The 25,468-nt window shown below is 31.3% G+C and overlaps 2 protein-coding genes and 1 non-coding gene across 4 annotated transcripts; all 3 read right to left on the bottom strand.

Moving 5' to 3' along the window:
* Positions 1–3,917: 3,917 nt before the first annotated feature.
* LOC149526568 (small nucleolar RNA snoR8a) lies at positions 3,918–4,009 on the bottom strand. The gene has a single exon (XR_016351886.1). It is a non-coding gene; the product is annotated as a small nucleolar RNA snoR8a (small nucleolar RNA).
* Positions 4,010–5,474: 1,465 nt separating this feature from the next.
* LOC110425810 (6-phosphogluconate dehydrogenase, decarboxylating 1) lies at positions 5,475–8,615 on the bottom strand. Its single transcript, XM_021440851.2, has 2 exons — positions 8,439–8,615; positions 5,475–7,261 (listed from the first exon to the last, which is right to left on the bottom strand). Exon 2 carries the CDS (start codon positions 7,251–7,253, stop codon positions 5,796–5,798), a length of 1,458 nt encoding a protein of 485 aa, XP_021296526.1. The 5' UTR covers positions 7,254–7,261; positions 8,439–8,615; the 3' UTR covers positions 5,475–5,795.
* A 7,073-nt stretch (positions 8,616–15,688) lies between these two features.
* On the bottom strand, positions 15,689–18,735 carry GAUT9 (galacturonosyltransferase 9). Of its 2 annotated transcripts, none has more exons than XM_021440702.2 (3): positions 18,304–18,735; positions 16,653–17,870; positions 15,689–16,295 (listed from the first exon to the last, which is right to left on the bottom strand). In XM_021440702.2, the coding sequence occupies exons 1-3, from the start codon at positions 18,472–18,474 to the stop codon at positions 16,020–16,022; spliced, it is 1,665 nt and encodes a 554-aa protein (XP_021296377.1). In that variant the 5' UTR covers positions 18,475–18,735; the 3' UTR covers positions 15,689–16,019. The 2 variants fall into 2 exon arrangements, with proteins under 2 accessions (XP_021296377.1, XP_021296379.1); XM_021440704.2 differs by having other exon boundaries at positions 18,429–18,735.
* Positions 18,736–25,468: the final 6,733 nt, after the last annotated feature.

Raw genomic sequence — 25,468 nt, 5'->3', positions numbered from 1 at the left:
AGCAAAATCAGGTAGCACTTGTGGTCGAACGAGATAGCAAGGGTGTTGGATGAATATGCTGATGTGATGTCCATGAAGTTGCCAAGATGTTTGCCACCCAAGTGGGAAATAGACCACAAGATCGACCTTGTCCCTAGTGCATAGCCACCTACAAGGGCAACTTACTACTTGGTACCCCTTGAACTAGTTGAACTACGTAAGTAGCTCATAAAGTTGATGGAGGTAAGCTTCATTCGGCCAAGCAAAGCACCTAATGGTGCACCTATCTTCTTCCAATTGAAGCATGATGGCTTCTTGTGTTTTTGCATTGACTATCGAGCATTGAACAAGATGACCATCAAGAATCGTTACCTAATCTAACATTTCTTAACTATTCGACTAGTTAAGTGAGCCCAAATTCTTTTCTAAACCAATGGCAAAGGACTATAGCTCGAGAGTAAATGAGCTAGCTCGATGGTGGACGAGTGCTGAGACTTAAATTTTCTGCCAAGGTAGCATTTTGGTGCGTAGGCAGTGCACGAGAAGCTTAGGCACAGACTTGGCATGCAGATAGTGCATGGCACACGAGAGCAGACTAGTATGTAGCTAGGGTGCGTAGAGAGGCAACCAGCCCGCAAGGTGCACAAGAATCATTGGATATCCTGTGGCACGTAAGGTAGCCATTGCTAGTCATTAAAGAAGAGCTGGGGGCACGTCAGACTAGCGTACCTCGATTCCAAATGCTGCCAAGGCATTAAACATTGCCTTGTAACAGCTTTAAATGGTCTTTGGCCTACATAAACCCCTTGAGCACCTTTATTTGCAACTAATGACTATTGTACTAAGTTCTTATACAATAAAACTCTCTCTTTGTTCTCAAATCTCACTTTACTCTTATTGTGCTTACCATAAGCGATCCTAACTTAGTCTATTTAAGAATGTTGCTAATCTTTCTAAGGGTCCTTGGGTAAGGCAAAAGCTAGGCCACACAGGTTAAGAGAAAACCCTCGTGACACTAGAAGTCACATACAAATGGTGTATTTTGTCTCACTGAACTCAATACTTGACTTTATACTACGTGTTGAGTTAAGTTTCCACCATGGGTGATTTCAATTTAGGAGCTTGAGCCTCATCCCCAGTGAGGTCCTATTTATAAGATCTCTAATAAGACTTTTTGTTAAAGGATTCACCAAGTTTTCACCTGACCTCACTATATACACCATTTTCGGTCCAAACATTTTATTTATATGTTATCTACACCATTTCCACCCAAGATAATCCTATCATCAGAGATTGTCACTCATGAACCAAATTTCTTCTTAAGGCATATGATGCAACCATGAAATGATGATATGATTTTCCAATTTTAAATAATTGTAAACAAAAACCTTATATTGAAAAAATATTCATAGACCTTCTCAATGCTTTGGTGAAGTTTAAAAGTTTTTCCTCACCTATGGAAGTTCTTGAGATAACTCATCTTTGTAAGTTTCTCAAGAAAATCCCGTCATTGGAATTTTCATACCCATTTGTAAAATAATCTAGTCCCATGTGATGCAAAATGAATTCATTTATAAATGTAATATTTAATTTCAAACCTTGTAGTTATATACTTAATATTTGACTTAAATTGAATACCTCTTTTTTTTTGTTCTAACTATATATTTTTCTTTTAAATTGACCTCGACCATTAAACTACCTTTTAATTCAGTTAGTGAATTGACAAAAAAAAAAAGTCTCTTATTTAAAATAAGTACTTGAATTAATTGTTGGTTACTATATCAATTAATTTTATATAAAATATTTAATAAATTAATTCTCTTAAATTATTGTTTCTATTAAGATAATTATTTGAATTAACAAAGTATTGGAACATAAAGTTAAGGTTTATCCTAATATTTCAGTGAAAACCCTAATCAAATTTCGCACTTAGGAAAATTGTCTCGAAAATGTGACTTTTCGCCTTATCGGATGAAATTCCATCATTGGGTTAACTCATAATAACCATTCTTATTTTATGTCTACCTAAGCATATGTTATATAACTAAAAATTTTATCTTTGCTACTTTTTTTTATGTCTACCTCTGCATATTTTATATAACTAAATATTTTATTTCTTATATTTTTTTATGTCTTCCTTTTCCATAATTTACTATTTCCATCTTCCTAAGATCTAATGTATAAAAATAAATATTTTTATCTTCTATCCTATCATATTTCATAAAGTGTATATTTCTAGGAAAATCATACAAAAATCCACTAAAAGTTAAGCAACACAAATCCATAACAGCAGCTCAAAAAGAAAAAAAAAAGACTATATCTTGCTTGGGCTCGGATTAGCTAAAAAAAACCAAGCAGTGAAGAAGCACACGAGGAGTCTTGCTTCAGTGGCCTGCAAACCCTTCAGTAGAAATGCAATGTTTTATGCACAAAAGGAAGGGGTCTCAATGCCTCTTAGTATGGCGGGTGGCGAAACGATGCCATTTTTGGCACCCAAACCTCTTAACCTTAGGTATTTAAACTTCTTTTCCTCTATCTCTCTTTCTCTCTTCATTTCTTTCCCTCACTTTTTCTCTCTACCCGAATGAGCCTCTATTCTTTTCTCCAAACTGAAAACCTTACTCCCTTGAGCCACCATTGCTATGCCACTCTAACGTCGTTACATGGCCAAGCTCCCTCCTTTCCTTTCCCATTTCTTGCCCTTAAACTTGCTCAAAATCCTTCAAAACCCTAGAAACTTTTTTAAAAAAAAAAAGAAAGAAAGGTTAAAATACCAACCAAGTCCTTGTATTGATGTATTTTGATCAATTTAGTCCATGTACTCAAAATCAAAGCAATTTAGTCCATTGATTTTGGAATTGCTTCAATTTAGTCTTTCCCCCTAACGGTATCCAATTTTGCCATTAAAAGGGATGACTTGGCATTAACATGGCACATTTTGGTGATGTGGCACCGACACGTGGCACTAGCGTGATGATGTGGTAGTGCCACATGGCACTGTTATGATGAGTTACAATGTTGACGTTACAATGCTGACATGGCACTGATATGCTAATGTATCAATGCCATGTGGTAGATCAAGAAAAAAAAATTTCAAAAAAAAATTGTGCCATGTCATAGAAACTAAATTGAAAAAAATATATATAATATAGGGATTTAATTGAACAAAATTGAGATGTGAGGGACTGCATATAGAAAAATATTTGAATAATACAAATCTTTAAGTAGATGATGCATATGCTTATTAATAAGCTAAACATTTAAGTGTAAAAGATTTATGGTATTAAAAAATATATAGAAATACTTTCTTTTTTGATTATTTGATTTCAAAATATGTATATTAATTTATCTTCTTTGTAAAAATTAAGTTTGAATTCCCATTCCATAAAAAAAATTTTCGAAAGCCAGATTTAGAGGAATAACTTGTATTATGTAAGAATAAAATAATATAAAAAGATTAAAGAAATTCTTTTTTTTCTATTTATAATAGTATAAAATTATGAAATTTATCCTTTTAAAAAAATTGAAATTTATATTCTAAAATTGACTTAGTTTTTAACTTGAACTGAACTTAAATTGGCAAAATAGGTTGATTTAATTACAACTTTCACAATTTACAAATGCCCATTTTTTCAAAATTATTCAACCCTTAACCAATTTACCTTTTATTTAAATTTACTCAAAGTTTCTTATAAAATGAATTTATTTAAGTTCAAAAACTGCAATCAAATTCTATTAAAATTAAATTTAAATTATTAATTTGAATCTACAAAAAAAAATTAAATGCAAAATAAAATGGTACAAAAATTTACAATTATATTTAATTATATCAGTCATAAATGCAATCCTTAATTTAGAAAATTTCAACCTAAAAATATAACTTAAAATATTAAATAAAATAAAAATATTAAAAACAAAGAAAAAATTGAAGGAGTGGAGTAACTCTAACTCTATGAGTATAATACGAGGTCTGTCATGTCTAAATTGAAAAAGTTAGAGCAAGAAATATTTTTATAATCATCGCTAACTCCATATGTCCCTTCTCCATTTTTTTTAAAGAAAAACAAAAAAAAAACAAAAATCAAGAGCAATGAGGCTCAGACATGCACTGACGTTGTCATTGGAGAGCTGTTTAGTCCTTAAATTAAAAAAATTTAAGAAAAAATCAAAATTAGAATCTACAAACGTAAATTTGTCATTATTACCCTAATTTTTTTGAAAAAATTTTCTTGATTTGCCATGTGGCATCGAAACATCAGCATGTTGATGTTATGTGGCACTACCACATCATCACGTCGGTGTCATATGACACTATCATGTCATCATGTCAGTGCTATGTTATCAAAATATATCATGTCAACATTGACGTTATTTCTTTTAAAAAAAAATTAGATGCCGTTACAGAGATAAATTAAATTAAAATTATTTTTAAAATTAAAAGATTAAATTGTTTTAATTTTAAATACAATGATTAAATTAAACAAAATACATAAATATAGAGACTTAGTGGATATTCTGACCAAAATATAATCTCATCCATCTTCCCAAAACACTATTTGTTCTTGTTTCATTTGTTTTGGTTTATTTGATGATTTTGGATATAATATTGGTTGGTCGGAAAAACTAGGTTTTTTTTTTTTTGCTCTGAGGGTTTCCTAATTTTTCTTTTCTGTAGGGTTTCTGCCTCTCCAAAATTCCCTTTCTGTTTTATAGATCATGGGTTTTCATACCCAGGATTGGCTCTGCCTCATGGTAGGGAGGAGCGGGGTGGAGTGGCCGTACAGCCACCTCACCTTGCTGATTCACCCGACCATGCGTGATAATATCGTGCTTGGCAGGGCATGAGTAGGTGCGAGAATATCGTGCTTGGCGGGGTATACGAGCGCACTGATAGTGTGCGCGAGGCTAGCTGCCATGATTTTGTTGCCATGCCAAGCTACTGTTCATCTGTTTTTTATTTTTTAATTGTTTTTGTCCTTTTATCTTTTCAGATTGTTCTTCTGTTGAGTTTGTCTTAATCTTGCCTTAATCTTCTTTTAGGTTTGTTTGTGCTTTGATCCCTTTTAGTCCTAAGTATCTTTTAATAAACTTGTTTAGGGTTGGACCATTGGACTTCCTTTTGTTTACTGAACTATAAGGCCCAAAGTGCTCTTAAAGACTAAGCCTTAAGTTGGACCGGACACATATCAATGCCTAAATAAAGATTAAAAATAAAAATGAAAATAAAATGTGACTAATTTATAAAATGGTGTTTACGGGCGAATAATTTAGTATACTGGTAGACAAAATGCCCATTGCACCACGCGAATAATTTAGTATGGAATGGTTTGACTGTTTCATTTACTGAAACTTTTGATTTTAAGTTTCAGAAGATAATTGATTAGCTGTAGAGTTCGAGAATGAAACAATGCAATATTCTGCATAAGTAATGACCCTTGGCCTTAATCCAACAGTAAAAATAGACAAATCAATAAAGAAAACAGAACAAAAGTCGATCAAGAAAAACAAAAATTAACCTTCTCTTATAACCTTAGGTTCGGACATCCAATTACCAAGGGTGACTCACATTGGGTGAAATATCGCATTTAAGCCAAAAATGGGGCCACAGACTTGATTTATACTCGCATCTAAAGACAAACTAAAAGCAGCAGTACATCTAACACAGAAAGACAGTCTAAATTCGTAACTGGATTCGAGAAATGAGGTTTAAGATAAATTCCAAAGAAATAATCATGGTGTAGCGCTGTCTAGCATATAGGCCGGAGCAGACGTTATTACACTTATTGGGAGTCCTGAAGAGTACCGCTGGAGTAGACTCAATTTTTCAGCTGTTTGGCAATCTTGAACCATTCAGTGTGGAAAGAACCCTCCATATCAATCCTTTCATAAGTATGGGCACCAAAATAATCTCGTTGAGCTTGAACCAAATTAGCTGGTACTCGTTCCCTCCTATAGGTGTCAAAATAAGCAAGACTTGATGACATGCCAGGAGTGCTAATACCTGAGTTGATAGCAAGGCAAACAACTCGTCTCCAAGCAGATTGCCTGTCAATGATTTCCTTTGCAAACTCTGGATCAACAAGAAGGGTTGCAAGGTCAGGATTTCTATCATAAGCCTTCTTGATTCTGTCCAGAAAAATAGCTCGGATGATGCAACCTCCCTTCCATATCCTAGCCAGTTCCCCCAATTTCAAGTCCCAACCCTTCTCAATGCTTTTTGCACGAATGAGATTCATGCCCTGAGCATAACTGCATATCTTGGATGCATAGAGAGCTTGCCTTACATCATCAATTAATTTTGCCTTGTCCACAGTTTGCTCAGACAAGACATCACCAAGTCCTCCTGATTTGAAGACTTTAGCAGCTTCAACTCTTTCCTCCTTCAACCCACTAAGGAACCTTGAATCTAAAGAAGCTGCAATTGTGGGAGCTGCAACAGACAAATCAGCCGCTTGCTGTATGGTCCATTTACCAGTACCCTTCATGCCAGTTTTGTCCAAAACCTTATCAACTAAATAACCATCTCCCTTGTCATCCTTAATTCCAAATATATCAGCAGTGATTTCAATCAAGAAGCTCAAAAGCTCCCCCTTATTCCATTCTGAGAAAACACAGTGTAGTTCTTCGTTCGATAATTTTCCAACAGATTTCAGCACATCATAAGCCTCTGCAATCAGCTGCATATCACCATATTCAATTCCATTATGAACCATCTTGACAAAATTACCAGATCCTCCTTTGCCAATGTAAGTCACACAGGGGCCACTATCTGGAACTTGAGCTGCAACCTTAAGAAGAATGTCTTCAATGTATTTGAAAGCTTCAAATGACCCTCCAGGCATCAAAGAGGGACCATTTCGTGCACCTTCTTCACCACCTGAAACTCCCATTCCAAGGTACAACAAACCCAGTTCAGCCATAGCTTTCTCCCGCCTCTCAGTGTTTTCATACCACTCGTTGCCACCATCAATGATACAATCACCTTTCTCCATGTACTTAGAGAGGGTCTTAATGGTTTGATCAACAGGAGCCCCTGCCTTAACAAGCATGATTATCACTCGAGGTTTTTGGATCGACTGAACAAAAGATTCAGGATCATGAAAACCAAATACAGGCAGATCTCCTTCCTGTTTAGCTCTTGCAACAGTCTCATCAACTTTAGAAGTAGTTCGGTTATAAACAGAAATGGGGAAGCCTTTCTCGGCAATGTTAAGTGCAAGATTTTGGCCCATAACAGCCAAACCAGCAAGTCCTATTCTTGTAGGTGGAGCCATATTTCTCCCTGTTCAATTTCGACATCATAAGTGAGTTAGCCCAAAAATAAAAAAAGAAAAGGTTTGACAACAAAGAAATATCTAAAGTGAGAAAATATCATTTAAGATTTTTTGTTTTTTAATAAACCAGTAATCACTCTGGATGATGTCCTCCAAAACTTAAATATAACCATGTCTGCACAGAATCTTCGAAACCTTCAAGATAAGGTTAACCAATAAAAGTTAAGCCTCACATTGTAAAAACTCTTTTTATCTTTTTTGGCCCAAAGGTTGAGCTATAGATCAAAGGTAGACCTCCCACTTCTCATAAATCCCCATCCCTTCTTAAGGCAGAAATCAACAGCAGGTCCACGATAAAACCACCAAAAACTTAACCAACTAAGCTACTGGGATCTTCTACAAACACTTAAATATAAAATTTTTACCAACTTGGTTCACATTTTAAGATCTCGTACATACAAAGTTGACTGTTTTACAAATAACAAGAACTAAACAACCCAAAAAAAAAAATTGATTGTGCCATAGTTACCTCTAAAGTTAACAGATTCAAAAACTAATAATTATATAATGACATAAACGGAAAGGTAGGTTCCGGCAATTATAAGAGTCAAAAGAAAAAACCCAAAAAGACTTCAAGAAGAAAAACAATACTCTCTTATAGCAGATTCAACAAATGGATCAATGAAAATCTCCTTGGATAATCAAAGGCATATTATATACAACTCGTCACTTCTCTAAGATCACCAGATTATTTGCAATCAGAAACAGTCCAAACAAAAGAATTGAAGAAAAAATTTGACAAAACATTTCATCCAGAAAAGGTCCCATTTTTTGCAAACTCAGACTACAAAATATTGAAACAGAGTCTTCTTAAATTATACATGACCTATCCCAAATCTACACCACTTTTAATAGCAACTCAAACTTTGGATTCATGCAAATCTCCAGCACAAACTAATAAAAACTACAACTAATTAACAATAGATAAAAAAAAAATCAATCAACCAAGAAGATAGCCACCAAACCCAGATCAGCAATTCTCAAGTAAAAGCCAGAAAGACAACTACTTTTCATAATTAACAACCAAAAAACAATATTTTGAAAATAAATACATGCTGGGATGCGACAAACAAATAAAGATTTTCAAACTTTATTGATATTCAACATAAGAAAAAGAACCCAAACCTCAAAAAGTCACTTCTTTTCTCTGATTCTGATAAAAAAGAAACCGAAAAAACCCAGCAACGAAATCAAAGATCTGGGTTTTTGAAGAAAATAGACAACTGGCTGGTTGGAGTTTTAACAAATATATATATATAGAGAGAGAGAGAGAGAGAGAGCAAAGGGTCCTAAATTTAAGAGCATCAGTCTCCCAAGCGGTCAAATTTGGCCACTCCCTTGGTCTTGGGTAGGTGGAAGAGGCAACATGGCGACAGTTTAGCCTTCTGATTTTTGCCATGTCAGTTGAACCCCACTTTTTGCTACGTGGCAACATCAGTTGGTGTGTCAAATTCTTTTCATGTGATTTTATGCTGATCATAATGGTATGAACATAATTGTTTGGTCTAGTTTCCAGGTTTGAGTCCAAATAGATAATCTTTGTGCTTAACAATTTTGGGACTTTTAGTACATTTACTTCTACTATTATTATTAAAAAAAGGAACTTTATATATATATATATATATATATATACACATATAATCCAGTCATAAAAATATTGTAGTTGATAGTTGGAATGAGAAATGGCAAATTGGGTTTGCTGCAGAATGCATTGAACAGGATCTTTTATGTTCAGATAGTGGTTGCCCGTAAAGCAACAAATAAAGAGGCGTGTTTGATTATTATTAATTATTATGGTTGTATTTCATTGAATTTTGTATTTCCTGGACCCTTAGACATCAAAAGTGCGACACTTTGAAAACTGGAAGCTGACCATGAATTTTAGAAAGTCTGCTTAGAAATTTTCCATTGTCAACCCTTCCCCTACGTAATCTGGTTCTAGTTCATTTTATAATTTTGGTTTTTCACCATAAATTTTACAGTGTTTACAATACATACAGAGAAAATTTTGAGAAAAAGCATTAAGATATAGTGCAAGTAATTAAGTATCATGGCAATTTAAAGATTGCTTAAATGGTAGTTTGATCAGCATTATCAACTAACTTCTGACCCAAGACTAACTGATGAATGAGAATACTTCGTTTTGTTAGGTACCGAACCACTTTTTTTGCCCCCCTCTTCCCTTCTCTTTTTTTTTTCTTTTGTAATTTTTTTGAGAGTATTCTATTTTCTATTTGAATTAGTTAATTTAGACCTGTTATGGATATTCGATTTTAGGTTCAGGACAAGAGGAATTTCTATGTGAGTATTACATAATGACATAAATGAATCCAGTGCACCACATATCTATGTATATATATATATAGCTTTTAAAGGGTGGTTGGTGTGCCCTCTTTGATCCTAAAAACTCAATGAAATTTCTTTATATTGTTTAATTACTTGAAAAGGTTAAACAACAATGATGTATTTTTATCTATCTATCTATCTATCTATATATATATATATATATATATAGTGCTTTTGAAGGGCGGTTGGTGTGGCCTCATTGATCCTAAAACCTCAATGGAATTTCTCTACATTGTTTAATTACTTTAAAAGGTTAAAGAAAAATAATGTATTTTTATTTATCTATCTATATGTATAGAGAGTGCTTTTGAAGGGTGGTTGGTCTGCCCTTTTGATCCTAAAACCTTAATGAAATTTTTCTATATTGTTTAATTACTTTAAAAGGTTAAAGAACAATAATGTATATAATATATATAGTACTTTTGAAGGGTGGTTGGTGTGCCCTTTTTGATCTTAATGGAATTTCTCTATATTGTTTAATTACTTTTTTCTTAAAAGCGATATTTTATTGAAATCATATTAGTATGTCATCATAAGTCTTGAATCATGATGTTGAAAGACTTCTAGTGGCATAAAAACACTAGTTTTGGAGTATAAGAGTCCTCAACAATTACAAAAGTTATCAATTGCTCAAAAGGTAGTTAATAGCAAAATAGCATATAGCAAATTCGTTGAAGAAACTAAGTAAGCTTAAATGAGAGCATCACAAAAAATAGATTCATGGTAAAGTAAAGAGCACTCAAGTTTGCAGGCCCATAAGGAACTATTGTCTGCATTGTTGAAGATAAAAATTGATCAAGTAACGTGTTTTTTTAGTTTGGATATATGTAGTTTCTTAGTGTGTGTTTGTTGTTTTTCAAAACTGTAACTAAGTCATGGGATCATGGATGCTTTATATTTTGTTTGTTAACTAATATTTGTAAACCACGTTTCAGCAGGTCGTTATGTTCTTTTGTTTGTTAGTTTTAAGCTATATGTAATATTTATTAGCTTTCTTCAATGAATGTTGTGTGTGAGCTTTATACCAAATAATTTGAGTCTAGCACTTTATGTGAATTAATTGATGCTTTTCTCAAATAACACACAATATCACCAAGTGATATTTAGCTTGCAATTATTTCTATTCTTTTGATTGTGATTATAAAATATGGGGATGATTATGGCATTAGACCTTAGAAGATTAGGTCATGGATGATTAAATTTATTTCTCTTGGTATTTATTTTAAAATAGGATCTACGTACCCTGCCTTTTCTCTATTTTTTTTGGTTGTAAAATTCTGTTCTCACCTAACTTCCCTCAGATGTAACTTGAGGTCTCTTGATTATAGAATATAATTAGTTACATCAAAATATAAAACAAGGGTTAGATAGAAAAATTTTTGTAACTTAAAGATGGACATTCGAAGGCACCATGGAGATTCAAAGAGATAACAAGCAAAGCTTAAAGACAATGTTTGTGTAAATCTCCTAGGAATTTGAACAACTAATTTCCTTAATGGCTAAAGGAAATTAGTATTAGTAAAGTCTATAATCAACCCAGTAGTTGGCATGAGATAGATTTATTTTTCAATATATATATATATGATATATGTGAAATGCGATAAATACTATGCATATCAACAATGTCAAATCAATGAGCCCTTTATTGATGAATTAATAAATAAAAATCTCTCATTTATGGGAGCTATACATGATAGAAATAATGGGAGCTAATGACACTTTAAAGGTTAAAGGTTTTGAAATTATGAAATCCAAAAGATAGGATCTATGCACAAAGATTGATTTAATGGGATGCATAGGATGCATAATTCATGAGATGAATCCATTAAATACAAACCATTAGTAGAATACATATTGATACACTACTTCATATAAGATGAGTCTACTAAATAATCCAACATGAATGATTAGATAATAATCTCTATTAAATATAATAAATTCAAAATAGTTGAATAAATTAAATAAGATAAACATATTTTGTGCATATCATACAATTAGTGGGAGTAAGATAAGTTACTCATTAAAAGTGTATAAGATACATTTGTCAGTCAAAGAAAAACAAAATGGGACTAAAGGGTTAAAACCTAAAAAGGGACTCAACAAAAGAATTTAAAATGACATGTTAAAGGAGTTTAATATAGAAAGAATCCTAAATGTTAAAAGTGACATAAAGTCATGATTGAGTAGTTGTATTAAAATGGTTCCAAAACAAGAGATAACCACATGATTATATCTGTAATCGAGTACAAATCTTTTATTTAGGCTACAAAAGAAGAGATATTTAGATCATTGGTTTAATGAATCAATAAATAATTATGAGTTGTTAAGGTAACAATAAGAGCCAAAATAATGGAATCAAGTTCTTGTTGTGATCTAAATTGGCATTTCAATTATGACAATGGAGATTGTCAAACATATTAACAAATTCTCAAATATTGCACTTTGAGTTGTCCTAATAGAGACATAATTGCTGAGCAAAAAAGTTTGATATTGGATATGTTAACAATTGACTCATGTACAAGTGAGAGATTGTTAGTATATGCCTATGAGCAAATTGAATTAGTTAAGGAATATATATTGTCATTTAACGCATACTTAATCGCATAATTATATTTGATATAAGTTTTTCTTCATGTTAGTGGAATAATAAGGATTAATTAAGTACTAATTGGATGAAGCCCATGGAACATAAAGGTCTTTCAAGAAAATTGTAAAGTTATTACAATTATGAGATCATTATGCATCAAAGCCATGCTCCTAAAATTGTTCTTGGTCATTGTATTATCAAGACAAGGCATTGACAATGCTTAAAGATTGGTACATGTTAAGCCTTCTTACTTGGAAAGTAAGCAATCGATCTCATAGATTGAATTGTAAAGATAACATGTAAGTGCTTGTTAAAGAACAAGTTCGTTGAACATGACCTACTATGAGAACTCCATTTGGTATTTCACTCAAGTGTTTGTAGAATATGTTTCCATGTGATAGTCGTGCAACGAGTCTTTGAACTTGAGACACCAAGTCATCTTGTATAGGGAATGACATACTTCGATTCATCCCTACGAGTCTAGAGGTGACCAGATGCTTAAACATAGAGTTTTTAGGTATGCCATAAAGCATGCGAAGGTGAATGAGTGGTCAAGAGAGGATTCATCACCCCAAGTGATATGAGGGGATGTATCTCATTAATTCTCAATTCTTGATTAACTTGTATAAAGTTTTTTGGCAAAGCATGATGAATTTGAGGAAAGTTAGTTTTCTAAATTTATAAGGTTAGTTATGAATTATGAGAACTACTATGGAATGTTATAAGTAGACACTGACCCATGCTTTATAATATATCTGGGATATTTGATGAAAGGATCATATTGCGCTTAGAGGCTTATCATTGAAGGGTATTATCAAATTCTTTAATTCACTCTTTAACATTTGGGTGGTAATGATATATTGCTAGATGCCGCTCAATATCTATAGATATAAATCAATTATCAAATTGATATTTGATTAGAATTTATATTTATTGTCAATATGTTAAAAGCTTAATGGGTCACACACATTAAGTGACACGATTGAGATTAAATAAGGATAATCAATTAAGTTGGACTTAATTGAAATAGATCAAAATAAAGTGAAAAATTAATTAAGTTCACAAAGACTTAATTGAATTAAAATACAATTATTGTATCTAAGGTTACAACTTAATTTGACTATATAAATATGTTATGTTCGCAAAATAAAACTCAAAAAAAAAATCCTTTAGCCACTTCTCAGTCGTTTCATAAAATAAGAAAAGAAAAATAGTTTTTTTGGTTTAACAAAAATAAGATTCAGTCAGAATTTTTAGTTTTCTTTTTGTTTGGAAAACAAAACTTACTAACACAAGTAAAATCCTGCCTTTAAAAAGATCTTATTCGGTCACTGTGTGGATTACTATTAGAAGCCAAACACTTGGGTGGTTGAAAATTTGACAAATCCTAAAAGTGAAAAAGTAAAGATTTTAGTTGTAAGATTTTAGACCATTTTATTTTCTTTTCGAGGTTTCTTGCTTCATCACAAGTGTTTTTTTATTTAATTAGCTCTTAATTACGATATCTAAAGTAAAATATGTAACTCTTAAACTTATGAATATTTATAATTAATTTAAAAATTACATGAAAAACATAAATATTGATCCTACAAGATTCTACTGGTTCTTTGATTAAATATTAATTTATTATTTCACTGCGTTATATTTTTAATTTTTTGATTATTTTATATTTGAGTATGAAACCGAATCTTAGCAATTTCTTACTCGGATCCGACAGCCTCCAGTCGCTTTTGAAGTTCTTGGCCTACAACATCATTTTCAACTTGTTTAGCAGCCTTAACAAAAGCAACACTTGTAAGCTTAGGTTGGTCGGCGAAATTCATCGAGCCCACTGTGGGATTAGTAGGGGGTTCTGGGTAATTTGGGTTGCTATTGTACTTTCCCTTCTTCATTCTTGCTTTTTTTTATTCTTTACATTATCCAAATAAGAAAAGGATGAGAGTCTCTCAATAATAAAAGTTGCATCAGATTATAGCTATAGACATCGTATTTTGTTCAAAATAATTAAAGGCTAATAATATTTCTCCTCCTTTTCCAGCATATTGTTTTATTTGTAAATAATTTTGCTTTTATTTGGTGTTTATATTTAATCTTGAAGTTTAAATTCATATTAATTGCTTAATGTTGTGTATGACAAGTAAAACTCTAGATAGTAAATGCCGATAAAACTTAGAATAATGTTAGATACAATTTCGTTTCAACGTCTCCACCATCATAATTTCTCAATTTTGGAATTAAGAGAAAAAACTTTAGGCCAAAAATTTAGAAAGAAAAAGAAAAGAAAGAAATTTGAAATAGAGAAATAAACAATGATAAAATACCTTGACTTTTTTAAGTTTTAATCGAAATTACACAGAAGTTCGTTAGTTTTCGAAATAGACACTCAACCCCAAAAGTACTTAATAAAAGCAATGAAAAGATTAAAATATATTTTTTAATTAATTTATAAAATTATTATTATATCTTTTTAAAAAATAAAAAAATAGAGAGCACCAATCAACTCCCTTTGAAGGGAGAGCACTGGCCGAGGGAAGCACCAGATCAGTGCTCTCCAAAGGAGAGGGCGTGATCTTCCTCCCTAAAGAGAGCAATGGTGCTCCCTTAAAAGTCCCGATCAAGGCTCCCCAGGGGAGCTCCAGTGTTCCATAATGATTCTTTTAATTAGTAAAAAAATAATATAATTATATAATTATAATTATAAAAATTAATAAAAATAAAATTATCTTCTCACCCTTTATCTCGTCACTTAATTGATGAAAATATTAACGGTTAACTAACTGTTGAGTCTATGTATCCAGTGAAAAATAATTTTTTGAAATAGGATGTTTATTTCAAAAATTAATAAATTTTTATATAATTTCAATTAAAATTTAAAAAAATCAAGATATTTTACCCAATAAATGATAAAAGGATTAAAATTAAGTTAATAAATAGCACAGTTGCTTATTCATGGGGAGTGAGAGGTTATTCGCCAAAACTAATGTAAGATAAAGTGTATTTTTCCCCAAATATGAGGGTTTTTTTTTTTTTGTTTTATATTCCCTTAAACTATGATTGACACATTCAAAGTTAGAATGCATTCGCCAATCGACAACTGAAGCAAATGGCTGGCATTAGGTAGAGAGGAAGATCTTGTTAAGCATGGAATGTCACTCTTCCATACTCTGCAGCAAACTGCGTGGCCTTCAGGAAGTTCAGATTCTCAATCTAACTTGTTAGGCAGACAAACAAACAACGAATGGAATATAATGGTACTCAGTACAGTACCATGTACTCATAATTTTCAGGAACTGTTATAAACCAAGCTAGAGGAATAACAAAAGAAGCATACTTGAGATGAGGAAGCATGTATAAAATCTCACAGGATTATCTCATCACACATTAAAACCTGAGAACTAGAACAAGAGAAGGACACTTGAATTAACTAGATTCACATGACGAATTTTGTGAGTTACCAAATCTATTGGTAGAAAAGGTTTTACTAATCAAAAGAATCATTTCCCTGTGTACATAATACTAGCTGGTTCAGTACAATTCGTGCCTGACATATTCAAGAAACAAAACAGCAAAATTGAGAATCAACAAATAGCAATTCTAGAATAGAAGGAAAAAAATGAAAACTGGTGATACAACCATCAAGCTTTGCTCTGGAAGTTATACTCATGAATAATGTAATCCAAAAGTCTTGGTGAAATATAGCAAGCCACTATGAACAATCAGTAAAACGTGTATTCTTGTTACTTGATTGCTGAGAGAACAGCACCAGCACTTATCTATACTCCAAAATTGCACATCTGCACAAACTCCATATCGTTATCCACATATTTAGTCCAGAGATTCTTGTATTGGTTCATAGCAATATCTAGCCAAGGTTTCATGTTTCCATTATAATGAATGACTGCAGCATTATTGATCTCATCCATGCTAATGCTTGGATTGTATCCAAGCCCAAGCACGTGCCAGGATTTGTCCAGTGATTTTGTCAATGAGTAGAAGGTCATCAGGCCAGGTGGAAGAGTACCTAATTTCCACAGAGTCCGATCCTCATTCTGATCACAAGATTAAATGAACGTTAATTAGACATCCCATTCTTGCACTTCAACCCATAATTCTCACAAGCAAATGAAGTGCTGTATTTGGAGTTAGTTAATAAGTTTCACTCCTAAAAGTTGCATTTTTTGATAATTATTTTTATTTTCAATCCAAAACCCCCTAATACTAACAGAACTAAGGACTCGTTTTGATTTCTGGTGGGTTGTTTCATTTTGCAGGTAAAAACATCATTTGTTTTTCTCAATAAATACTAGAAAATACTCTCTAGGAAACCAGGCATCGTGCTTACAAACCATTACCCCCATTAACATCAAACATCACTAAATTCACTTGAAAGCAAATAATTCACTTACCAAGTTCTGCCAGTTGTGATATGTTTCTGTACATTTCTCACGCCTCCAGGCATCAAGATCAAAAATATTCATCCCGTAAGCCCAAGCGCAAGCCTTAGGGTTAAACCTCTCCTTAATGAGAGGATGTGAAAAGTTCAAATACTGAGAGAAACGGTGAAAAGAACCAAAGCAGGTCTCAACAGCCCCATTCACCTTTCCGCCCAAATCTATCTTCCACAACCCTGTCAAGTCCTTCTGAACCACAACATCATCATCTAAGAACAAAATCTTATGCAATTTTGGGTACATCTCAGGCAAATAAAACCTAAGGTGATTCAACATTGGCATATACTTAGGATTCCTAAACTTTATGTTACTTCCTTCTTTGGTTGCATTCTCCATCTGCACATTAGAAGACTCGATCTGCCCCACCACAGGCACATACGAGGAACTCAAGAAATCATAATCTTCCACTGCCTTCACCTCCACATGAGCACCCCCTTCCACAGGCCTCATTCTGAACCAAACTTTCATTGCAGCCACATTCATTCTATCTGTCACCACATGGAATACATGTTTTGAAGGCTCCTCAGCATTCTTCACCACAGATCTAACCACCACAGAAACCGCAATTACATTATCTGTAAATATAGCATAATGATACAAACTAGGATCCTCAAACTCAGCCTTAGGCCAGTCTTCCTTATACTTCTCCGGATGTGAAATCCTCTCCTCCACAAGCCTCATTGCCAAGCAATGCAAACTCTTAGGAATCGATTTAGCAGCAATCAAGCTTGCAAAGGCTCCATTCTTTTTTGCCTTACCTAACAATTCATTAACTGCAAAAATAGTATCTTTCAACTTCTGAATTTTCAACTGATTATCATAATTCTCTTTAGATTCAGCTATCAACAACCTAGCAAATTTCACTCTATCTTTCACTTCTTTCTCAAACTGCCTCAAAACATCCTCATCTAAATTACCACTGGTTTCAAACAAAGAGGATTTATAACTTGGTTTTGAAGTAAGATCTGAGAAATTCTTCGCCAAATCATCAAACATTTTCAATTGTCTTGAAATTTCAAGCTTTAGCTTCCTTGCATAAGCTGCATAGGCTTTCACTAGTGTTATGTGATCATTGGCTTGCTTGTGTATCAAATCTAACCTTGTTTTGAGAGGGTCTGAGTTCAATGCCAGAAATGTTCTGTGCATGTAAGCATTTCCACCACTGGGAAGCCTCTGCTCAAAAACCCAAGAAAAGAAAAACAGTTAGAATAATTAAATGCGCATCTAAAAAATTACAAAGATTGAATTTTTAAGTATAGAAAGCTCTGCTCGAAATGCTATAAGGAAGACCCATATGAAGATTAGATTTTGAAGTTTTAAAAGCTCAGCCCAAAAAAAAACCAGAAAAAACCCATTTAGAGAACGCCAAAGGGTATCTAGAAAAGCCAGAACGATTTGGATTCTCAAGCATTGAAAGTGAAGAGCTGAGTTAGGGAAATAAAAGGGCCTGATTCCAGGAAAAAGGAAAATATATATAAAATTAAAAAAATGAAAACCCAGTTAGAGAATCGAAAAGGGTGTCTGAAAAAGCCAAAAAGAACTTGGATTTTGAAGAAATGAAAGGTGAAGAAAATTGAATAAAGAGTAATGAAGAGGGTATATTTACAGAGTGGTGATGAGTTGTAGAAGGATGAGAAGTGAAGAGAACGGAGAGAGTGGCCACGAAGAGAAGCGAAAACATGGCTGAGACAAAGATCCTATAAGAAAACAAGCTACGGAAACCAGCTCCACCTCCGCCTGATCCGCCACCTCGAGTTCCCCTGACAGCCACAGCCATTGGATTCAGCTATCTCCACTTCTGTGTTTCTGTCTGTCTCTTGAGCTGATTAGAGAAACGGAAATGTGTTTTAAGTGAAGTAAAACATAAACTAATGAGATCTGAGATTTGACAATGAAAGGGTTTGAAGATCTGAATTCCGTGTCGGTGTTGTTAATTTTATTGATTTTTTTTAAAAATTTTTATAGAGGGAGTGAACAATGGAATAAACGAATTTGAGGAAAGTCTAGAGTGGCGTGGTGTAGGGATTGTTCGTTGAGATGGTTAGATATTGTCGGGCTGACTGACTGTCAAGGGGGAGAGAGATTATGGCCTATGGGCCGTAGTATCTATTATGACTAGTACCATTTTTGCAATCTTCTAACCCAAGCGTCCTAGATTTTGAGGTTAAGTTGCCTACATAAAGCCAATTTGATTGCAAACATAATATCAAATAAGATATAGTTGAAATTGATTTTTGAGGCAAAATTGTAAAAATGTAATGATCTAGTTTGATCTTTTTGGATATATTTCTTTTATGTTAGTTTTTCTTTTATTTTGAAGATGAGATATTTAAGTCTTACATTTTAAGCAATGATTATGCATCAATTACTAAATCAAATATATAGTTATGTAATAGGTTAGTTTGATTATAATGTTAAATTTTGAAAAATTTAATGATAAACAAAAGCTTTAAAAGCTCTAGAATTGTTTAATTGAGGGTATTTTTCTTATCCGTTAAAAAGGTTTCTTGTAACTTGTTTGAGTTAGCCCAAGTTAAAGCCTAAGCTAATGACAATGCTCGACTGTAAAGCAAACCCAAGGAGCTAGTCAACTTAATTGTTATAGAGCTCGCATTTGTAAAAGATGAGGTAAGATTTGAATTTATAAATAAGAACTTATTTTCATTCAACAAAAATGTCTTTTAGAATGAAAATGTTACGTCGTGACATAAACAAGTAGCCAAATCCATGATTGGATTTATTTCTTTGTTCCATAGGTATAGTTTTCATCATGGTTTTTTTATGCTTTTCTTGACTTAAATTCATAGCTCTCTCTTCGGCTTGATAAAGGGTAAAAAAAGATAATGATAATGGTACAAAATTTTCTCATTAACAAAACCAAACATCTATAATTCGAACATACTATAGTAGAAAATGCCTTTTGACCATGGACATCTTTTTTTTATTTTATCTGCTATTAGAATTCATGCCTCGTATAATTCTTTTTTCTCTGAACTTTATGCTAACTTGTTAATTATTGGTTTTCTATAATTGTGTATTCATATCTATTTCAATGTCATTGATTTGATTGTTTTTGTAATTTGTATTTATGTTCTTCTAAAAAAATATTTATTTTTGTATTTTATTTCACTACGTACATTAATTTCTTAAATTATTTCTTAATTCTTAGGAAAAGCTTAGAAGACGAAGAGAAATATAGAACTTAACTACACATTTGATATTCAAAGTATAGCAGAAGTGTCAATTTGGAACTTGAAGTTTAGAAATTTACTGTTAGAAACTCTAATTTTATTTCCATTAAATAGTTTGTACCTTTAAGTGACCCTGTTAAATCAAATAGCTGACATAAAAAAAAAGAAAAAAAAAGCCAATAAGTGTACCATTGGTCTAAAGAATGTTACATTTGTTATGAATATATGTGAATATTCATTATTTTATGATCCAAGAAGTTCAGATCAAATCAAACAGCATAACATGCCAGATACAAGATGTGCTCTTTTATTTGAACCCTTAAATTCAATTAGATTAAAGTTTGGATTCAAAGAGTTGTTAATCTATAAATAGGCTCTCATTGCTTTTGTAAAGATATATTGGAATAAGATCTTCTTATTCTCTCTACATACTTTCTCTCATTGTTGTTTTTTCAAATTATATTTCATAACATATTATCAGCACGATTTTCTAATCTTTCAAAATTTGGTGTTATTTAGTTTCCATCATCTCCAAACTTCAAAAGGATTTCAATGGTTGATTTTTTATTTTTGGTTTTACCGAATCAAATAAATGACTTGATATTTCTTTGATGTTTTCATCCTTAAAAATTAACTTAAATGTAAATTTGCTATTATATAACTATTAATAAAAAAACATGTACTCCATCCATTCCTTGAAGGAAAAATAATATTATTTAATAATTATGGTCATGGACTTGAAAAATGTCGCCATAATAATTGCAATCATGGTGATTACGCTAATCACTATTATAATTCTAAGAATATATTTATTCATTAGAAATAGATGGACAATTTTAACCTGTCAAGAGTGGATAGATAGTTTTAACCCACCAAAAGTGGATGGATACTTTTTAACCCACAAGAAATGGACAAATACTTTTTAACCTAACTAGAAGTGGATGAATACTTTTTAATCTACTAAAAATTGACAAACACTTTTAAACGTTGATGAATAGTGAAGAGATACAATAAAAAAGATAAAATAGATAGAATAAAAGAAATAGAGAAAATGTCTTGTCATCAGTGTGGCATGAATAGTCATTGGTCACGTACTTATTGTACGTTAAAACATCTTGTTGAACTTTATCAAGTATCTTGTACGTTAAAACATCTTGTTGAACTTTATCAAGTATCACTGCATGCTAAAAAGAAATAAATGTTAAACTTTATCAAGTTTCATTAAATGCTAAAAGAAAAAAATATCGAAGTAAATTTTGTCCAAGATAATTTTAACCATGACCAAGTTGATATAATACATCAAGATGTTGTAGATTTTCTTGCCCATCCTAAAAGAAGAGTTGATCATTTGATTGGTAATGAAAATATCTAAGAATGAAATTTCTTAATAGTTTGTTGGTATGTTTTAGTATAACTTTCCCATAAAGATATTTTTATATGTTCTCATTATATTTACATGATATGCGTTTATTATGTGTTTTAATTAGTAAATTATATATTTATTGTTTTCTTATGTCAACTTGTATGTTTCTTATTATGTATCTTATTTTATTGAAGAAAAATAATGATATTCATCTTGTCAGATTCAATATCGTTGATGTAAATATATGTTTAGCAGACATTGTTACAATACACACTCTATTTAAAGATAAGAAATATTTTTCTCACTTGACAATAGAAGAAATCAATATCAATACAATATTTGCTAGTATCAGATTAATTGAAGGATCTAGAACAGCTAATCTTTTATTTCCCAAAAGAGCAAAGTTCATAATAGAGAATGCATTATTTTCTACTAAGCCTTAAAGAAATTTATTAAATTTTAAAAATATTTTCTTAATGGATATCATATTGAGGCAATAAATGAAAGAGACACTGAATACTTTTATATTACATCTATTGTCTCGGGTGAAAAGTATATATTGAAAAAATTACTCATTTTGTCCTCTAGAATATATTATACAAAAATTAGAATGATTGAAACTCATGCTATAGTAAACTAGAAATTTATTCATGATTTTAATGTTTAGCATGACTAGTTGAGCTATTTCGAATCAATAATGATGCGAAAAATTATTGAAAATACATGTAGTTATCTATTGAAAAATCAAAAAGGTTTTTCAATCTAATGAATTCTCATGTACTGCTTACTCTGAAGACAAATTAATTATAAAGTCATCACTAGCTAAAGGTGGGACTGAATCTCTTACATTTTTAAAACATATTTAGGGGGATATATGTAGATTCATACATCCACCATGTGGACCATTTAGATAATTTACAATTTTAATTGATGCATCGACTAAATGGTCACATTTGTGCTTATATCAACTTGCAATTTGGCATTTGTAATCATTCGTTTACAAGCACATTTTCCTGATTATGCAATCAAGATTATTTGTCTTTACAATATTAGTGCATTTACATCTCAAACCTTTAATAAATATTATATATTAATTGAAACAATTATTGAACTGCCTATTGCTCATGTTTATATACAAAACGGTCCATAAGAGTTGTTTATTAAACATTTTCAATTAATTGTAAGGCCATTGTTTATGAAATCTAAACTCTCAATTTTTGTTTGGGGGCTTGTCATTTTAGTTGTAGCAGCACTTGTACGCATCAGGCTAACGAGTTATTATAAATTCTCTCATATATAATTGGTTGATGATTAGAAACTAAATATTTCTTATCTCAGAATTTTTGGATATGCATGTTTCAATTGCTCCACTGCATTGCATAAAAATGGGTTCTCAAAAGAGGTTAGGAATATATGTTGGATATGAATTTTCATCTATTATTAAATACTTAGAACCCTTAAAAGGAGATTTATTCACGATAAAGTTTGCCGATTATCATTTTAATGAAATAATTTCTTTAACATTAAAGGGAGAAAATAAACAACTAGAAAAGGAAATATTTTGAAATGTGTTATTATTATTATTATTATTATTATTATTATTATTTAGTTTTGATCCTCACACAAATCAATGTGAACTTGAAGTTCAAAATATAATTCATTTGCAAAATATAGCAAATCAGTCACCAAATGTTTTGCTAACCTAAAGAAAATAATTAAATCTTATATACTAGGTCCAAAAGCTCGTATTAGAATTGGTATCCTTGTAGGACAAGGCATCCCAAAAGCGTGGGAAATCAATAAGTTCAAAAGAAAAAATCCTCGAAAATGAAAAAGAGAAAATATTCGAGATGGTCTAAAAAAGGAAATATAAATTCCCAAAAAGACTCTTGACATAATTAATAAAATTTCAGAAGAAATTTAGATACTTGAAATCATTGAAACTAAAGAGATCTTGATAAATTATATCATGATGGGAAAAAATGAAATCAAAATTAAATAAATATTGATGATATTTTTGTATATAATATACCACTTAATATTTTGAAAGCAAAATAAGGGTCTTGAACTTATATTTATTAAAGAATGTAGCAATAGAAATTATTAGCCAATGTGGAAAGATGCAATTAAAGTGAAATTCAATCCACTTGTAAAACGTGAAGTTTTTAGACCTATAGTTTGAACACCAAATGGTGTAAAATTAGCGAGATATATATGGGTATTTATACGAAAATGAAATGAAAAAAATGAGATTATGAGATATAAAGCATAGCTTGTTGTACAAAGTTTTATCCAAAAACCTGATACTAATTATGAAGAGACATATTCTCTCATGGTGGATAAAATTATAATTTTATATTAATTAGCTTGGCAATACATGAAAATATTGAAATACTTTTAATGAATGTAGCTACAACCTATTTATATGGCTCATTTGATAATAATACTTGTATGAGAATCCCTAAAGGATTTAAATTGCTTGAAGCACAAAATTTGAATTCTTGCAAAATTTATTCGATTAAATTAAATAAATTTTTATATGGATTAAAGCAATCCGGATGCATGTGATATAATCACCTTAGTAAATGTTTATTAAAAAAAGACTATAAAAATGATCTTATATATCCATGTGCTTTTGTGAAAAAATTCATATATGGATTTGTGATAATTGCTGTTTATATTGATGACGTATACATTATTGGAACTCTTGAAGAGTTATCAAAAATAGTAGATCACTTAAAAAAAGAATTTGAGATGATAAATCTTGGAAAAATAAATTTTTGATTGAGTTTTCAGATTGAGCACTTGATAAATGGAATTTTTATTTCCACCAATCAAATTATATAGAAAAAGTGCTAAAAATTATTTTATATAGACAAAGCACATCTATTAAGTTCACCAGTAGTTATAAGGTCACTAAATGTAAAAAAGAAAACCCTTTCCGACCTCATGAGGATGATGGAGAACTTCTTGATCCTGAAGTATCATATCTTAGTGCAATTCAAACACTAATCTATCTTGTTAGTAATACATAACCTGATATATCATTTGCCATTATTTTATTAACAAGATATAGTTCTTCTCCAACTCGAAGCTATTGGAATGGAATTAAACATATACTTCGATATCTCTGAAGAATAATGGACATGAGCTTATATTACTCAAATGTATCAAAATCAAATTTAATTAGTTATGCAGATGCATGATATTTACTAATCCACGCAAGGGTTGACCTTAGACAAGTTACTTATTCATATGTGGATGTATGACTATTTCATACTATTTTGTAAAACAAACTATATTTGTTATTTTTTCTAACTTTGCAGAATTTTAGCGATTCATGATACAAGTCTTGAATTTGTCTGATTAAAATTTGTAACTTAATATATTTGAAAAACGTGTGGCTTGTTAATTGAGAAAGAAATTCTAATAACATTATATGAGGATAATATCGTTTGCATAGCACAATTAAAAGAAAGATACATTAAAGGCGATAGAACAAAATATATTTTACCAAAATTTTTCTTCACTCTTGATTTTGTTTGTCAGATAAACCACGCAAATGCACATATCATAAACAAGTAATATAATGAAAGTAAAGTTTATTCTTACGAAGAATTAACCAAATATTTTTGCTAATTACTAAGATAAAAATAACTCAATCTTATCCAAAAAACTGGATTTAAAACTGCTGAAAATTAATAAAATTAAAATTAAAACTAAACTACTAGCAAAAGTAACAATTTAACTAAAATCAGTCAACCAAAAAATCTAGAACCACAATATCCCTTCAATATTTTATCTAAATCTCTTCTATTCTTTTTGTACTTACTAGATAGGTTTAAGTTGTTAATCTAGAGTTCTAATTTATTTATAAGCCTCCGTCAAGTTTCTTATAAAAATAACTATCTTAACTAATTTATTATATGTCTATGCGAATTGAAATTAAGAAAGATTCATTAAGAATAGACTTTAATTTTGACTACATATGGCATGTAAGTGTATGTCTACCTTACATGCAAATCAAATCAATCATCTTATGCAATTGATATTGAACATATGTTATTTTATGCAAGGTTTACTGTAAAATCCCTCTCTCAGTTCCTTTTAGGTTTCTAAATCAATTTAATTAGTGATCAAGTAATCATATGCATTAAAAACAAGATTAAAATAAACAACTCAAACATGATCAATTATAAGCAAGAAAGAATATTAAA

The sequence above is a fragment of the Theobroma umbraticum genome, unplaced genomic scaffold, assembly GCF_002168275.2.
Source record: "Theobroma umbraticum cultivar Fairchild unplaced genomic scaffold, ASM216827v3 scaffold_12.1, whole genome shotgun sequence".
Lineage (NCBI taxonomy): Eukaryota > Viridiplantae > Streptophyta > Magnoliopsida > Malvales > Malvaceae > Theobroma > Theobroma umbraticum.
This window is presented reverse-complemented; position numbering and strand designations above follow the sequence as displayed.